At 41.8% G+C, this 14,729-nt stretch overlaps 1 protein-coding gene across 11 annotated transcripts in view; it reads left to right on the top strand.

The window, feature by feature from the left end:
- The window catches only part of PCM1 (pericentriolar material 1), a 94,533-nt gene that overhangs the window by 17,732 nt on the left and 62,072 nt on the right, over positions 1-14,729 (top strand). For all 11 annotated transcript variants that reach the window (XM_053254513.1, XM_053254511.1, XM_053254512.1 and 8 more), the window contains 6 exons: positions 1,052-1,161; positions 2,031-2,247; positions 3,060-3,261; positions 4,562-4,738; positions 10,969-11,123; positions 11,429-11,646. In XM_053254513.1, the coding sequence (XP_053110488.1) occupies positions 1,052-1,161; positions 2,031-2,247; positions 3,060-3,261; positions 4,562-4,738; positions 10,969-11,123; positions 11,429-11,646 (1,079 nt within the window). The remainder of the gene's footprint in view (positions 1-1,051; positions 1,162-2,030; positions 2,248-3,059; positions 3,262-4,561; positions 4,739-10,968; positions 11,124-11,428; positions 11,647-14,729) is intronic.

Below are 14,729 nucleotides of genomic sequence, written 5' to 3'. Positions count from 1 at the left end.
ACAGTTACCCATGCCTTAGTCACGTCAAGGCTGGATTACTGTAACGTGCTCTACGTGGGGCTGCCCTTGAAGAATATCCGGAAACTGCAGCTAGTGCAAAATGTGGCAGCTAAGGTTCTATCTGGAGCTGCCCAGTGTGATCATATCACATCTATTTTGAATGAGCTGCACTGGTTACCAGTGTGTTTCCAGGTCCAATTCAAGGTGCTAGTTTTGACCTTTAAAGCCCTTAATGGTTTGGGCCCGGTATACCTGAGGGACCGCCTGGTCCCAGGGGTTGCTGCCCACTTGACGAGATCATCTGAGGGGGCTCTGTTCCAGGTGTCGACAATGAGGGAGGCTCGGTTGTCTTGCACATGAGACAGGGCCTTCTCTGTTGTTCCCCCCAGTCTTTGGAATGCTCTCCCAGTGGTCATTCGTTCCTCGGACTCCATCACAGTTTTTAGAAAGCTTGTTAAATCTTGTCTTTTTATCCAGGCCTTTACATGATTGTTCTGTTTCTGCTTCTGTGTGTTTTTATCTTTGTATAGTTTTTGTATTTATAGACAGACAGACACACACACACACACTTACTTTATATACAAACATATATGGTTTCTTTTTAGATTGTGAGCCCTTTGGGGACAGGGATCCATCTTCTTATGTATGTTTGTTATTTTTCTGTGTAAACCACCCTGAGCCATTTTTGGAAGGCTCCATACAAATCCAATCCAATCCAATTCAATCAATCAATCAATATTAAATCAGATTTGTTTCATGTTTTTAGCTTAATACTTTTAACTGTCATTTTTATTATGTTTTTAAACTTGTAAACTGCCTTGGGATTGTTTTTAATGAAAGGCGGTATATAAATTTAACAATAGATAAATAAATAATTTAAATAAATAAATAAAATCTTTCTCCTAGATTCTGTCTGTCGATGGCATGATTGTGGCCTTTTGTGTACCCTCTTTCAATTCTGTGTGTGTTGATTAAAATATTTGGTTTTAATATGCTTCAAATTTAGTATAATAGTGGGATAAAATTTTCCTTTCCCCCCCTCAACTGATAGTTGTAACAGAAACCACGGGTAGTATTTCGGGAGTGAGTCTAACGTCTGAGCTGAATGAAGAATTAAATGATTTAATTCAACGTTTTCACAATCAGCTTCATGATTCTCAGGTAACCTTTTTATATTGCTACATGACTTCACCATTAATTTGCCAGTCAAAAGTAGGTGCAAATGATTTGATACCATTAGTCTACTTCAGAACTGAGCATAACATTAATCTTTTCCAGTTTCCTCCATTGACACTTGTTATGGAATAGTTTGGTTTGCTCACAGCTCTGCTCCAACATGGATGGAATGCATTAAGTGCATAGAACATGATTATATGAGACACCTATCTAAAAGTTCTCCTGGATGGGTCCTTGGACATTCAGCATGTTCATAAATTATAGTCATGTAAAAGTGGGGCCTCTGATAGCTCCATGTTTATGGTCTTCAAAGTTGACTATTTGATACTTCAGTAGGCTTAAGGGCAAATAGTTAGCATCAGTTGAAAATTGTGATGGTATGTATGTATGCATGCTTCCCTGCTCTACATGAGTGATGGGTATTATCTTCTGCATCATTTGGCCAATACAGTACTTGATATTTCGTTTATGGAAACTATTTTAAGAAAAATCTTTAAGTGGCAAGCTTTTCTTCATCTAGCACTAAATGCCGCAATAAAATGTGTTTGAATTGTTGAGGTGGTATCGTTTTACATTCTGTCACTATGCTATCCAAGTGGAAACTGCCACAGATGGAATATATTTGTGTATTAAAAGTAAATACTATTTATTTGGCTTCTTTGCAGGGAAAGTGAATGGTTGGCTGGTGTAACCTGTGGCAATTTTTTGAAATAATCATATTAAATGCCTAAGACCTAGCCTTGCTACTTAATCATTTTCAAACACATTTAAGCATTTTTGTTTAACCACCAGTATCTAGAGTAAAACCTATATTTATTGTTAAATTTCTATACCACTGCCTGCCTTCTTTTCAGGGTCAACCTGTACCAGATAATAGAAGGCAAGCAGAGAGTCTCTCACTTACCAGAGAGGTTTCTCAAAGCAGGAATTCTTCCATGTCTGAACATTTGTCCGAAGAGAAAGCACAACTATTTAATAAGATGATAGCATTACAAGGCAAAAAGCAAAAAATGGACAAATTGCTAGGAGAACTACATACGCTTCATGACCAGCATCTTAACAACTCAGCACGTAAGTGGTTGACAGTGTTGTGAAAGGTTTTGCTTTAATGGGATTATGATTTGCATGGATCAGTGATTAAAAATTGGTGCTGAATTTCATAATTCTAAGAGGTGTTGGTTGCTTGGGTACAACTCTCTCCAAGCAAAAAATAAGTGTGTTGGATCACATGTGAAGTGTATGAATCCATTTTTCCTTTGCAGATATATGTAAGTTGGAAGATGATTGGGCTCTTGCTTGTGTATACTTAAAAAGGAGAAGTTAATTATACTTCTTTGTGCTTTTCACAACTGATTATGATATGTGTATCTGTACCCAAGTACAAAGCATCTAAGACAACGCCAGAAAAAGTTACATCAGAGAGAGGGAGCACTGTTCAGATGGTGACATTTTTTCTCCCTGCTAGGTTTTTCTGATCATACCTGGGAATACATTTGGAAATTGCCTGGGAAATCTGGAGGTCTCTAACTCCCCGCCCACCCCAGTTTTTTCCAGCCTGTGATTTGCAAACGTGTTAGTTCCAAGGTCTGCGATTTAATACGGCTCAGTTTCACCAATTTTTTAGTAGCATTATTACAAAGTCATCCACTTAATTTCACATTTTTCATATAATGGCAGTACTGCCAGTCTTATGTCCTATTTCAGTTTTCCAGTAACCTGTGAGTGACTTGAGATTCCAAGGGAGATGTGGCAATTGCCCTAGTTTTTCTTTTTGTATATTGAAGTGATTCACAGTACTGTATATAATTGAAAACAATATTTCAGTAGTTAACCTTTGTATCATTAAACAAGATAAAATGTGATTTTATTTTCTTAATTTGCAGTCTTGCCTGCATCAGGGTCTCCTCAGAGAAGTGTTGATCAGAGAAGCACAACTTCAGTAGTTTCTGCCCCTGCAGGAATAGTAACCGTGGGCAATGAAGACTCTAATTGCTTAGCATCGCCCATTGTCTATCATCCAGATTCTGTAACCTCTCAGAATGAGAGTGAAGAGGATGACCACCTAAATCCAACAGCAAAGCTTCAGTAATGTCTTTTTACATTTTAATTTCATATAATTATGTGGATTGACTACGAGATTGGCAATGATATTGATCAGCGACTCCCCCCACAAAAGTAGGAAAGGCTAGATGTCGCATTTCCTATTTTAAAACTATTATTTCAATACATACTTCTTTGTAGTATAAACTGAATTAAATATAGTTCAGTTTAGTGGATTACAATTGAATTTAGTTATATGTTCAAATTGTGGTTGCATATACTGCTACTTATATACTGCTTTTCAACAAAGTTTCCAAAGTGGTTTACATAGAAAAATAAAGAATACATAAATAAGATGGTTCCCTGTTCCATCTTATTTGTAAAGGGCTTACAAACGAAAAAGGAAACATGAGATAAACACTAGCAACTGGTGCTGGAAGGATGCTGTGCTTGGGTTGGATAAGGCCAATTGCTCTCCCCCTGCTAAGTATAAGAGAACCACCACTTTGAAAGGTGCCTCTTTGCTCAGTTAGCAAGGGCCAGTATAGACATTCATTCCTCCTAGTGCTAATTTATGTAATTTGATATGGCTTTTTTCTTAATAGATGCAAACATTCTGGTTTGATATCTCAAGAAATGATAAAACATTATCTTATGACTTAGAGGCCAAACTACAACTTGGCAGCACAGCATTATATGTGCTGTTCCTTTCAGATCCTGGTTTTAGCCCATGACTGAATCATCATGAACCAGTGCAAAATTAGTCTCTAAGAGATGGAATTATGAATACTGCCAGTTATTGTAGGAATTAAAAGAAGATAATGTGAAGTGCTGTGCACACTCTAATGTGCTATACGAGGGTTAAGCATTCATGGCCAGATAAATGTATGTTGCATCGTGTTCTAGCTGCTATGGTATCCTAAAACCCCTAATCTGTCCATTTACCTAGCTTATGTTTAGCCAGAGTAATTGGAGGGTGTGTATTTTTTAAAAAAACCTTTCCTGGTTTTTCCATTGCTTGCCAGGGTTTTCTGTTGCATGCAGGGCTGGGGGGAATATTATTTTCAGCAGTTGCTCCTTACCTCTTCAGCCAACTTTCAGGAATATATTTTCAGGAGGCACAGGCTGCTGCAGAGAGGATGATGGCCACACACCCTCATGTAAAAACACAATTTTAGTCTGGATGTTCTTTATAGTTACTAGTGGAGTGTCCAAAATGACTTTCCCCTCAGTACACTGCCATCTCGGATCACTTCACGTTAGTGAAATAATTAAGCGCAAGATGCTTAGATTTTCCTTGCTTTTTGGAATCAGCAGAACAAATGGTTGGATCTCTTCATTGTAGGAAACTGAATGAAGTTCGAAAGAGACTGAATGAACTACGTGAATTAGTCCACTACTATGAACAGACCTCTGATATGATGACAGATGCTGTAAATGAAAACACTAAAGAGGAAGAAGAAACGGATGATTCAGAGTGTGATTCAGAGCATGAAAATCCACAGCCTGTTACCAATATCAGGTTGGTCATGATATTAAACCATTTCTCTTTTCTTCCTTTTTCTCTCTGGCCACATTCAGACGTAACGGATAAACTGGAGTTAAACGTGGCCAAGGTTGTAATTCCATTACGTCCAAACGTGCAAAACGGCAGCTACAGGCTGAAAGTGACCTCTGGTTTGTCTCGCCAAACCCCAATTTGAACCTTCAGATCTGGATCGTGATCTGTTGCATTCATAATGAGTGGGATTCTGCACCTGCACAGGAACTTGTGGATAGATTGACGAGCTCCTTCTGACGCCCCCCTTTGTCCTGCACGTGCTCTGTGCTTCAATTATTTTCGGCAGTTGGGATGTCCTCTTACTTAGTTTTTATTTGATTGCCTAAACGTCAACACCTTGTTCTTTAGCTCCTCGGTACAAATAGATTCTTAGCGGTCAAAGCGAAAAGTACTATTGTTTTTTGTTATCAACCTTTGGACTGCTTAAACAACAATTCTTTTGCTTACTGGACTAAACTTGGTGAAAGGAAAATTCAAGGACGTGTCACAGGCTTGCTATGTGGCGCGCCACTAATTTATTGGATTTCCACCTTGGAATTGGCTAACAACAATTCTAAAGCTTAACAGACTAAAACTAGGTGAAAGGAAGGTTCGAGGGTGTAACATGTGGCTTGCTGGGGTGGCATGACACAAATGTGATACAGCATCAAAAACATGGGCAAAAACCACATTCCAACGCTGCATCGAATGTCGAGTAAAGTTGCTGTTGATGGACAATCACAGCACGTATTTACCAAGCTTAGGGGAGCAAAATAACCCAGCAACATGTAAAACCTGTTGCTCTTTCTCCAAGCAAACTCTAAAGAATCGAGTGCGCTGGCTTTGAGCGGCATTGTATGATGAGGTACTTGGACCTCTGATGCTGAGATGGGCATACCTGTTGACATCGGAATCGATGTCAAGCACGGTAATCAGTGTAAGGGAAACTTCTCAGGTGGATCCTGCAGATATGCAGTTTAAAATGACCAGAAAGCCAGAATTCAAACATCCTGAAATGGTGTAGTACAGCGTTTCTTAACCTTGGGCCCCCAGATGTTGTTCGGCTACAACTCCCATCATTCCCAGACATGGTTGTGATCCACCCACTTGCAGCAAGATGTGGGATCGGGTAGAGCATTTGCCATATGATGGGAAAGGGCTTTTCTGTAAATATATGGCAAAGACTTTTATGGCATCAGCAGCCTCAAATGCTACAACATCCCGTTATCGAACATATGGCCGACAACAGCAGCATACTACATTTAGACATAAGGAGAGGAAGAATTTTAGGAGGCAGTATCGCCGCTCTCAAAGAAACGAGTTTCAGACAAAAACATAAGGGGCGGTCTTCTAAGCCAAATAGAGACCAGAATAAACAGACTCTTTGATGGGCAGATCCAGCCAAAACTAAAGGTACCAATAACACCTCACAGAGCACACAATATCAGCTTTGTGGTTGCCAACAATTCCATCAAGTTGGCAAGCCATGCTCAATCATAGCACCACATAACATCAGACCAGTGGGTGCTAAAAATTATAGAGACTGGTTATGCAGTAGAGTTCAAAGCTTTGCCTCCATTTACCAGAATGAGGTACACAAAACAACTCCTGTGTTAATACAAAAACAGGCAATTGTACCAGTGCGGTGGAGGGAAAGAATGTCTGGATTTTATTCCCGATACTTTCTAATCCCCCAAAGGGATGGGGGTATATGGGCAGTTATGGACCTGAGAGAACTCAGCATGTATGGGTGGGCACACAAGTTCAGAATGAGGATGTTGCAAGGAGCACTACATCTCCTTTACAAGGAGGAGTGGGTGGCGATGTTAGACTAGAAAGATGTGTATTTCCATGTGGCAATACGGGAAAGCCATCGCAAGTATCTAAGACTTACCGTGGGTAGTGTTGCGTACCAATATACTGTCCTGCCATTTGGTTTGTCAGCTGCACTGCATGTGTTCAAATAGGTGATGGCTGTTGTGGTGGCATACTTAAGAATGGAAGGTGTGGTGATCTTCCTATTTATTTTTAGATCAGCTAATGGTCGGCAATGACAAAGGAAGGTTACTTTTGCATATCCAGTTTGTGCTGTGTCTTCTAGAGCTGGGATTCTCAATGTTGGGTCTTCACATGTTATTGGACTTCAACTCCCATAATTCCTAGGCCCAGTGGCCTTTGGCTGGGGATTATGGGAATTGAAGTCCAATAACATGTGAGGACCCAACATTGAGAATCCCTGTTCTAGAGGACCAGGGCATCAACGTCAACTCGAAGAAGTTGAACCTGAAACCACAGAAATGCATAAATTACATTGGTGTGGAACTAGATATGCAGTTAAAAAGGGCATTCTTACCAATGGACAGATAACTGCAAAGCAGTAATCTAGTTGGAACAGAACACTTTAAATCCACAACAACCAGCAGAAGCTGTTCAATGGCTAATGGGTTTGATGGCTACAGTGTGTTATATGCATCTGCAAACACTGAAGATGTGGTATCTAACAAACTTCTGCCCCAATGTATAAAGCCAATGAAAGATGCTAACACACAAAATGTACTAAACTCACTGCATTGGTGAACAATACATTCAGATTTACAGGCCTGAGTCCCATTCAAACGCCTGATTCCCACAAGATGGGTGACAACGGATGCTTCCTTGTAGGGATGGGGGGCACATTGTGGCAAACATCAGGTGCAAGGCCAGTGGACACAGCACCAGAGACAATTGCATATAAACTACCTGGAGTTACTGGTTGTGTTAATGGCACTGAAAGCATTCAAACTGCTGCTTCAGAAGAGAGTAGTGCAAATCCATCTGGACAATACAATGACGATAGCATATTTAAATGGACAGGGAGGAACAGTGTCTCGCTCCCTTTGTCAGCTGAGTCTGCAGATATGGGAATGGTGCATAGACCGAGAGATTTGCCCTTAAGCTATCCATATAAGGGGTGTACTTGGGGTTGACCTCAGCTGTGTGATTCTATGGAACCAACACCACGAGTGGGAACTAAACGAGACATACCTAGTAAAAGTCTTCAGTCGTTGGGGTTGTCCATCGATAGACTTGTTTGCAACTGCTGTCAACAAAGTGTCAGATACTGCTCACGTGCAGGACTCTGCAAGGGATCTTAAAGTGATGGATTTCAACACCTATGGAACAGAGGACTACTTTACCTGTTTCCACCACAACCATTAATAAATCATGTACTAGCACAAATGTTGAGAGACAATGCAACAGGAATACTCGTAACTCCGTAGTGGCCCAGACAGCCACTGCTTCTCAGTTTCTCAAGAGGGGTCTACCACAGATTCCCACTCCGACCGGACCTATTTTTCCCGGACAGAGGGGCAATACATCACCCAGAAATAAAAACTCTACAGATAACAGCGTGGAGGCCTGGCCAGCTTCTGGATAAGATATTACTTAATAATAGAAGGCAGTTGACAAGAAAAAATTGCTACAATAAATGGAAAAGATTCAAGGTATATGCTAAACAAATTGGATTTTCCCCTAGAAAAGCCACATTGAGACAAGTCTTGCTTTATGACATCCTTTAAAATAAAGTGGTTGGCAAATGTATTGCTCAGGGTACATTTGGCAGCTGTTTCTTCAAAGCACAAGGGATGGGATGGTGCAACAGTATTCTTCCACCCAGATTGTAAGAAGTTCTTAAAGGGACTAATCAATTTGCATCCACCAGTTAAAATACCAATGGAGCAATTGAGTTTATCACTAGTATTGCCATTACTAACAGAGCATCCATTTGAATGAATAAAAGATGCACCTTTGCAATGGAAAACAGTTTTCTTAATTGCAATTACAACTGTAAGGCATGTGAGTGAACTGATTGTGCTAAGAGCAGACAAGCCATACACTCAGTTTTATCTGCATAAAGTAGTAATGCACATAGATCTACAATTCTGGTCTAAAGTGCTGATGGAATTTCAATTAAATGAAGATATACTGCTACCTACCTTCTTTCAAAACCCAGAAACCTTCTTTTCAAATCCCCAGAGTGGGGATATTTGTTCCCTAGTTCTGCTCATGAGAAGAACTGACTGTGAGGACTCAGTGCAAATGCATGGGATGGCATCTCCGTTGTACGAGAAATGGTCATTGCCGTGCTGGAGATGCAGCTCATTATCCCATGGACTGCTTTCTCATGAGAGTAGCAGACTAAGGGAAGCAAGGGAAGATGCTCTATGCAGGAAAGCCATGGGGACAGGCATTTGGGTGAGTGCTGTCCCAGCTGTGATGACTGCCCCCAGGCTGCTGTCAAACTGTGCGCCTTGCCAGCATGCATGCCCATGTGAGGATGTGTGCCCCTGCCCACGGCCCAAAGGGCGAGCCCAATGTCCCACTCTAGCTGGAAAACGGGGTTCTCCTCTCCCGGGAAGCCCTGCGCTGGGAGATCTGCATATGGTGCCATACTGGACCCAGCCTGGGAACTTTGAATAGGTTGAAAGGTCCATGCCCGACCCCTGTGTCTGCAGCATCTGCACAAGCAGGTATGCCCTGGCAAAAGCTCCCCTCATGGCAGGGATAGTCAGCATGAGCAGGGCATCTTCTCTCCATCCAGGGAGCAAATATGTTGCGGGGTGGGAGGCACACCTGTCAAGTTTTGAGGGGCTGCCACAAGTAGGGATTCTGGAGCTGTCAAGTTCTATCTATCACAGAAAGGTTGGGGAAGGGGGGCAGCCCTTTTCCCTTTTGGGGATTTGTGCTCCTCCTGGCTTACTCATGATCAAGGCTGGTCACCAGGGTCAGTATTTGGTAAACTGAAATCCTTCTTCAAAGATAGCCACCCGGCCCAGGGTGCACTGGCCCGGCATGAGAAGGAAAGGCCATGGGGACATCCGCACAGAGCATAAGCACCATCAGAGAGGAGGGGAGATAATTGCCTGGACAAATCTGAAATGAATATAGATGGCAAAAGTCCCTTTTCCCATCAACACCTCCTTCACAAGAGTGTCAGGCCATAGGGGCTCAAAACAGAGCCAGGCTGCTGTGTGCAGGCAAGCTGCAAGGAGGGGTACCCTGGATACTGCTTTCCTTGTTTTGGGGACTGCAGACATGCTGCTCCGAAACTCTGCCCCCTGTCTGCCCACCCACCTGCCCATGTGTTCATGTGCATTGTTGCCATCATCCCGGAACAGTCACCTTCCTGTCCCATGGTGGCCAGAAAACAGGGCCTTACCTCTCCCATGATTCCCTGTGCCCGCAGATATGCATATGGTGCAACAATGATCTGGGACCTAGCATCACGATTGGGTTTAAAAGTCTGTCCCAGTGTCTCCCCCTTTCCTTTGTGCATGTATCTGGATGTCCTTCAGGTGCATAAGGGCTGGACAGGTTAAGAGGATGGGGAGGTTTAGGGGGAATCTGTTTTATTTTTTACAGAGAAGGTGAGGAAGTGGCCTTGTGGGGGTGGGGCTTACTCAACCCAGGCTTATTCATGAGCAGGGCCAGTAGGATCAGGATCAATCCAGTTTTTGGAGCAAATCTTCCTCTGCGATAATGGTGGGTACCAAAGCCCACACAGACTGCACCTGCTCACGAGAGTGTCAGTTCATGAGTGCTGGAACACTGTTCCTCCTTTGTGCTTGGGATTTAGTCTGGTAAGAGTCTGGGATTTAGTTCTTTTTTTTAAAATAATAATTTGTAAGTAATAAAAAGTGTTTCACCTTTCACTTCCAGTTATTCAGGTTATATGAATTATGTGTTACAGTGATATAATACCATTATTTCATTTGAAAGGTTTGTTTGTTTTTAAAATCAATATCTAACTCCTAGTATCCTTGGGTTGTTTTCCTTATGTGAACAGACAGGTACTTTTGCTCATGTAAAATTCCCCTGCCCTTGCGTGGATTTTGGGGGGAAGTGAATGAGAAACCTCTATAGTAAGAGTGGAATTCTGTTCATGCTACTTTGGGAACAATCCCTTGAAATTAATTGATGCATAAATATGATCTTGTGCCTTTGTTACAAGTAGCACATTACACTCTACTAGTGGTGATGTATATTTATAAAGGGAATCTTTGTGTTGAATTATCTTATGCTTCCTATAGTAGGATAGAATGGGTTTCCCAGTTGTCAAAAGTTCATTGTTTGGTAGTTAAACTATCTTGCTTTTTGTTTTAATGCTTTTCTGTGGGGAAGTGGCAGCAGTTTGTAAATAACTAATGATACTCTCTCCCCCCCCCCCCCAGAAATCCACAAGGCATCAGTAGCTGGGGAGAAATAAATTGCAATAGTAATTTGCAATGTGGAACTAATAACAGAAATGGAAACCATCTTAATACAGCATGTGAAATAAACAACCGCTCTGCTAATGTAAGGATGCTGAACATGCCCTCGACTTTAGGTATGTCTCAAAACAATCTTTGTGATTTTGCTTAGGCATAAACAAATTTCTTCTATTTTTATCATTAAATTTCCCTCCCTACGCAATTATTTGAGAGTAGCTTTCCTATTGGTTTTATTTTACCTTTGCTGAAGCTTAAAAAGTAGATGTGTAAAATGTTCAGAGAAGGTTGGGCAGCGTCTCAGTAATGTAAGGTTGAAAACTTTATCATAGATATGAAACAAATGGGATTTAATTCTAAATAAAATTCTGCATTCTGGATAGCTTCATGGTGTACTAATTTCAATTAATTATGTTTCTTTCAGACTGTCATTACAATAGGGAAGATGATGGAGTAGATATACCACAAGGTGAGGATGCTGATGCTGAAGCTGATAGAGCCAGTGAAGCTTCCTTATCGAGTTGCAGAAGCAGTATTGCTGATGATGCTCCTGTAGATGTGGAATTTGAGCAGAAGATCAACCGTCTTATAGCAGCAAAGCAAAAACTTAGACAGCTACAAAATCTTGTTGCTATGGTGCAGGTATACTTTCATTAATAAAGAACTTTATTCCATGTCGGTATATACTGATTTACAAAAATGTCTGTGGAGTATGCGTGTTTGTGTAAATTAGTTGTGTAATATGTAATAATCTGGTTTGTCTGCTTATATAATTTCATTCATATCCATATGGGATGAAATCCAGTGAAATAAGGTGTAGCAAATTAAAGCCTTTGCCTCAGAGCAAGCTCAAGTGAGGGAAAGACATGCTGAATCATCCCTGCTTGAGCTGCCTGGCTAGACTCCTCCTAAAATTATCCTGCATCATCGGTAGGTTCAAAATGCTGCTACCACCACTCCTCTTATCGACAGAGCTTGAACCTCTCTGGGCTTGCGGTGGAATCCCAGGGAAAACTCTTTACTTTGTTATTGGAGAAGTGCAAAGATCTTCCATGTGCAAGCCAACACATGGTGAGAAAACTGATAGCTGCTGAATATTTGAGGACGTGTTTGCACCAGAGGAAACCCCCTCCAGCCTCCCCCTTTTTCCTGAGTTAAAAACCAACTCAGAGAGGCTTGTAAAAGAAAACTACCCCGCCCTCCAGTTTTATTCAGTTAATACAGACTGCTTCCGTCTGAGGCTTTCTCAGCTTTTAAATACAGTGTTAAATACTTAGGTTACAAAAATAGGTTGTCTTAATGCATGCTTACATGTTTATAGAGCCTTTTGCAATGCCTTAGGTAGGATGGGCATAGGCTAGTTTCTTTTAATTACATTACCTTCATGTAATGTAATGTGATTACAGGTAAACAATAATAGACCAGTATCAGGAATATGCAAAAGTGCACACACCAAAGAAATAGAAATTCTAATGCCTACTCTTACTAAAACACTTTCTCCTGCCCTAAACTTCTGAACCTTCTGAAGAGGAAAAATGCTCCCTTCTACAATTGACATGAAATTCCAGATTTTGCTTGCAGGCTCTGATGGGTTTAGGCTTGTTCCTTGAGTTTGTCTTCTTGGAGGTGCTCTTGACTTGTTCAGCAAGTCATCAGCAAAAGTGGCTTTGAGGCCACCAACTGCAGAAGTTAGAACAAAGATGGCAGATGTTGGTTCTGTCCAATGTTAGGTCCTTTGTAAATACAAGAGTGAAGTGTTTGAAGACCTTCATATAAATGAATACGAATATGACAAATATTTATATACTGCTTTTCAAGGAAGTTCCCAAAGTGGTTTACTTACACACACACACACACACACACACACACACACACACACACTCACGCTCTCTCTCTCTCTCTCTCTCTCTCTCTCTCTCTTAATTTTCAGACGGCCGTGGGTGGGGGGGGAGAAAGGCGGCCGCGGAGGGGAGGCGGCAGGCGGGGGGGAAGGTGGCGGTGGCCACGGGTGGGGGGAGAGAAAGGCGGTGGCGGGCGGGGACGAAGGCAGCGGCTGCGGGGGGGGGGGGAAGGCGGCGGCAGGCGGACAGGAGGGAGAAAAACCGGCGGCGGCGGGGCCCTTCCTGTCCGTCTGCCGCGGCTCTGTGTGGGTGGAAGAACAGGAGGGGAGGAGGACTGGAGAGCGTGGGCCGGAGGAAAGAGGAAGAGAAGAGAGACTGGGCCGGGAGGGGGAAACAGCCGACCCCAACGTGCTGCACAGATGCTCTGTGCGGGGTTGGCTAATATATATATGAGAGAGAGAGAGAGAGAGAGAGTAAGCCAACCAAATTTAAAGCAGTTTGAGTTCACTTTGATCAGTGTGAAAGAACTGAATTGAAATTTATAGGGGTTACATTTCCCCAACTCTGGTTGGATCATGACTAAATTTTATAAATTTTATAAAGTTGTGTGTAGAAAGAGTAGAAAAGTTCCTATTACCAGCTTCCAGTTGGAGCTGAAACCTTTTTGTACTCATTCAGTGGGTCTTGGGGAGTTCATCCTCTTACATTTGTTTATTGAACCTGGATACAGGCCCTTCAAATGCAAGGTACAGATAAAAAGTGTGCTTCTGTCCTTGTGTTCAACATAACATGCATATGATTGTACCTGTATAATAATTATTATATTATAATAATAATGTACAGATCTGTACCTCTATACACTCATACGGATGTTGAAAAAAACAGGTGAATGGGTCTGTTGCGTTAAACGAATACAATATATTGCATGATATATTTTTTTTACTTTTGTTGAGTTCCCTCCTTTTTGCATAGGTCTGCTTTGGTGATCCCCTCTTTTGTGGGGGGCAGATGTGTATTTTTATAAAGGGAGCCAGTGTGGTGTAGTGGTTAGAGTGCTGGGCTAGGACCGGGGAGACCCGAGTTCAAATCCCCATTCAGCCATGATACTTGCTGGGTGACTCTGGGCCAGTCACTTCTCTCTTAGCCTAACCTACTTCACAGGGTTGTTGTGAGGAGAAACTTAAGTATGTAGTACACCGCTTTGGGCTCCTTGGAGGAAGAGCAGGATATAAAATATAATAATAATAATATATTATTTTTGCATGACATCACTTGGAGCTAGGGAAAGATCTTAAGAGCCTTCTAGGCTAACGTTTGCAGTGATGCAAGACTTGCTGTACTACAACCAATCTCAGTAGATTCTTATTCAGTTTCCCCCCCTTTAAAATCTCCAATGGAGGCAATTCCATATGTCCCCTGACAACTTTAAGCATTACTGATTTAAGTCAAACATACAGAAGTAGCAGATGGTATTATCTTTCTTGGACTTTACCATTTCAGTCTGAAAGTGAAGAACTGCACATTGGAATTTTCTTGTGCACAGAAATCTAGCATATTAGGAAGAAGAACTTAGTCTTCTTCACTTGCAGTCAGTAATGGTACAAGTCTTGGAACCATGTCATATGTCTATAGGTGTTTATGGAATCATAGCATATTCAAGTTGGATGCGACCTTGAAGGTCGTCTTGTCCAACCCCCTGCTCAGTGCTGGAAACTGCAACAGCATCCCTGACCTGTCCATAAGCCTCTTTGATGCAAAATATAAAATCAACAGTATTGAATAGCGTGGTTTGCACACATGCTTAATGAGCCTTTAGTTGATAGTTCTAAAACTAACTGGCTAAGAGGCACCTTTTTAAAGTGGTGGGTCCTATTCTGCCAAGTA

This window comes from Hemicordylus capensis, chromosome 5, assembly GCF_027244095.1.
Source record: "Hemicordylus capensis ecotype Gifberg chromosome 5, rHemCap1.1.pri, whole genome shotgun sequence".
Lineage (NCBI taxonomy): Eukaryota > Metazoa > Chordata > Lepidosauria > Squamata > Cordylidae > Hemicordylus > Hemicordylus capensis.
The sequence above is the reverse complement of the archived record's forward strand: the minus strand, read 5'-3'. Positions and strand labels throughout refer to the sequence as shown.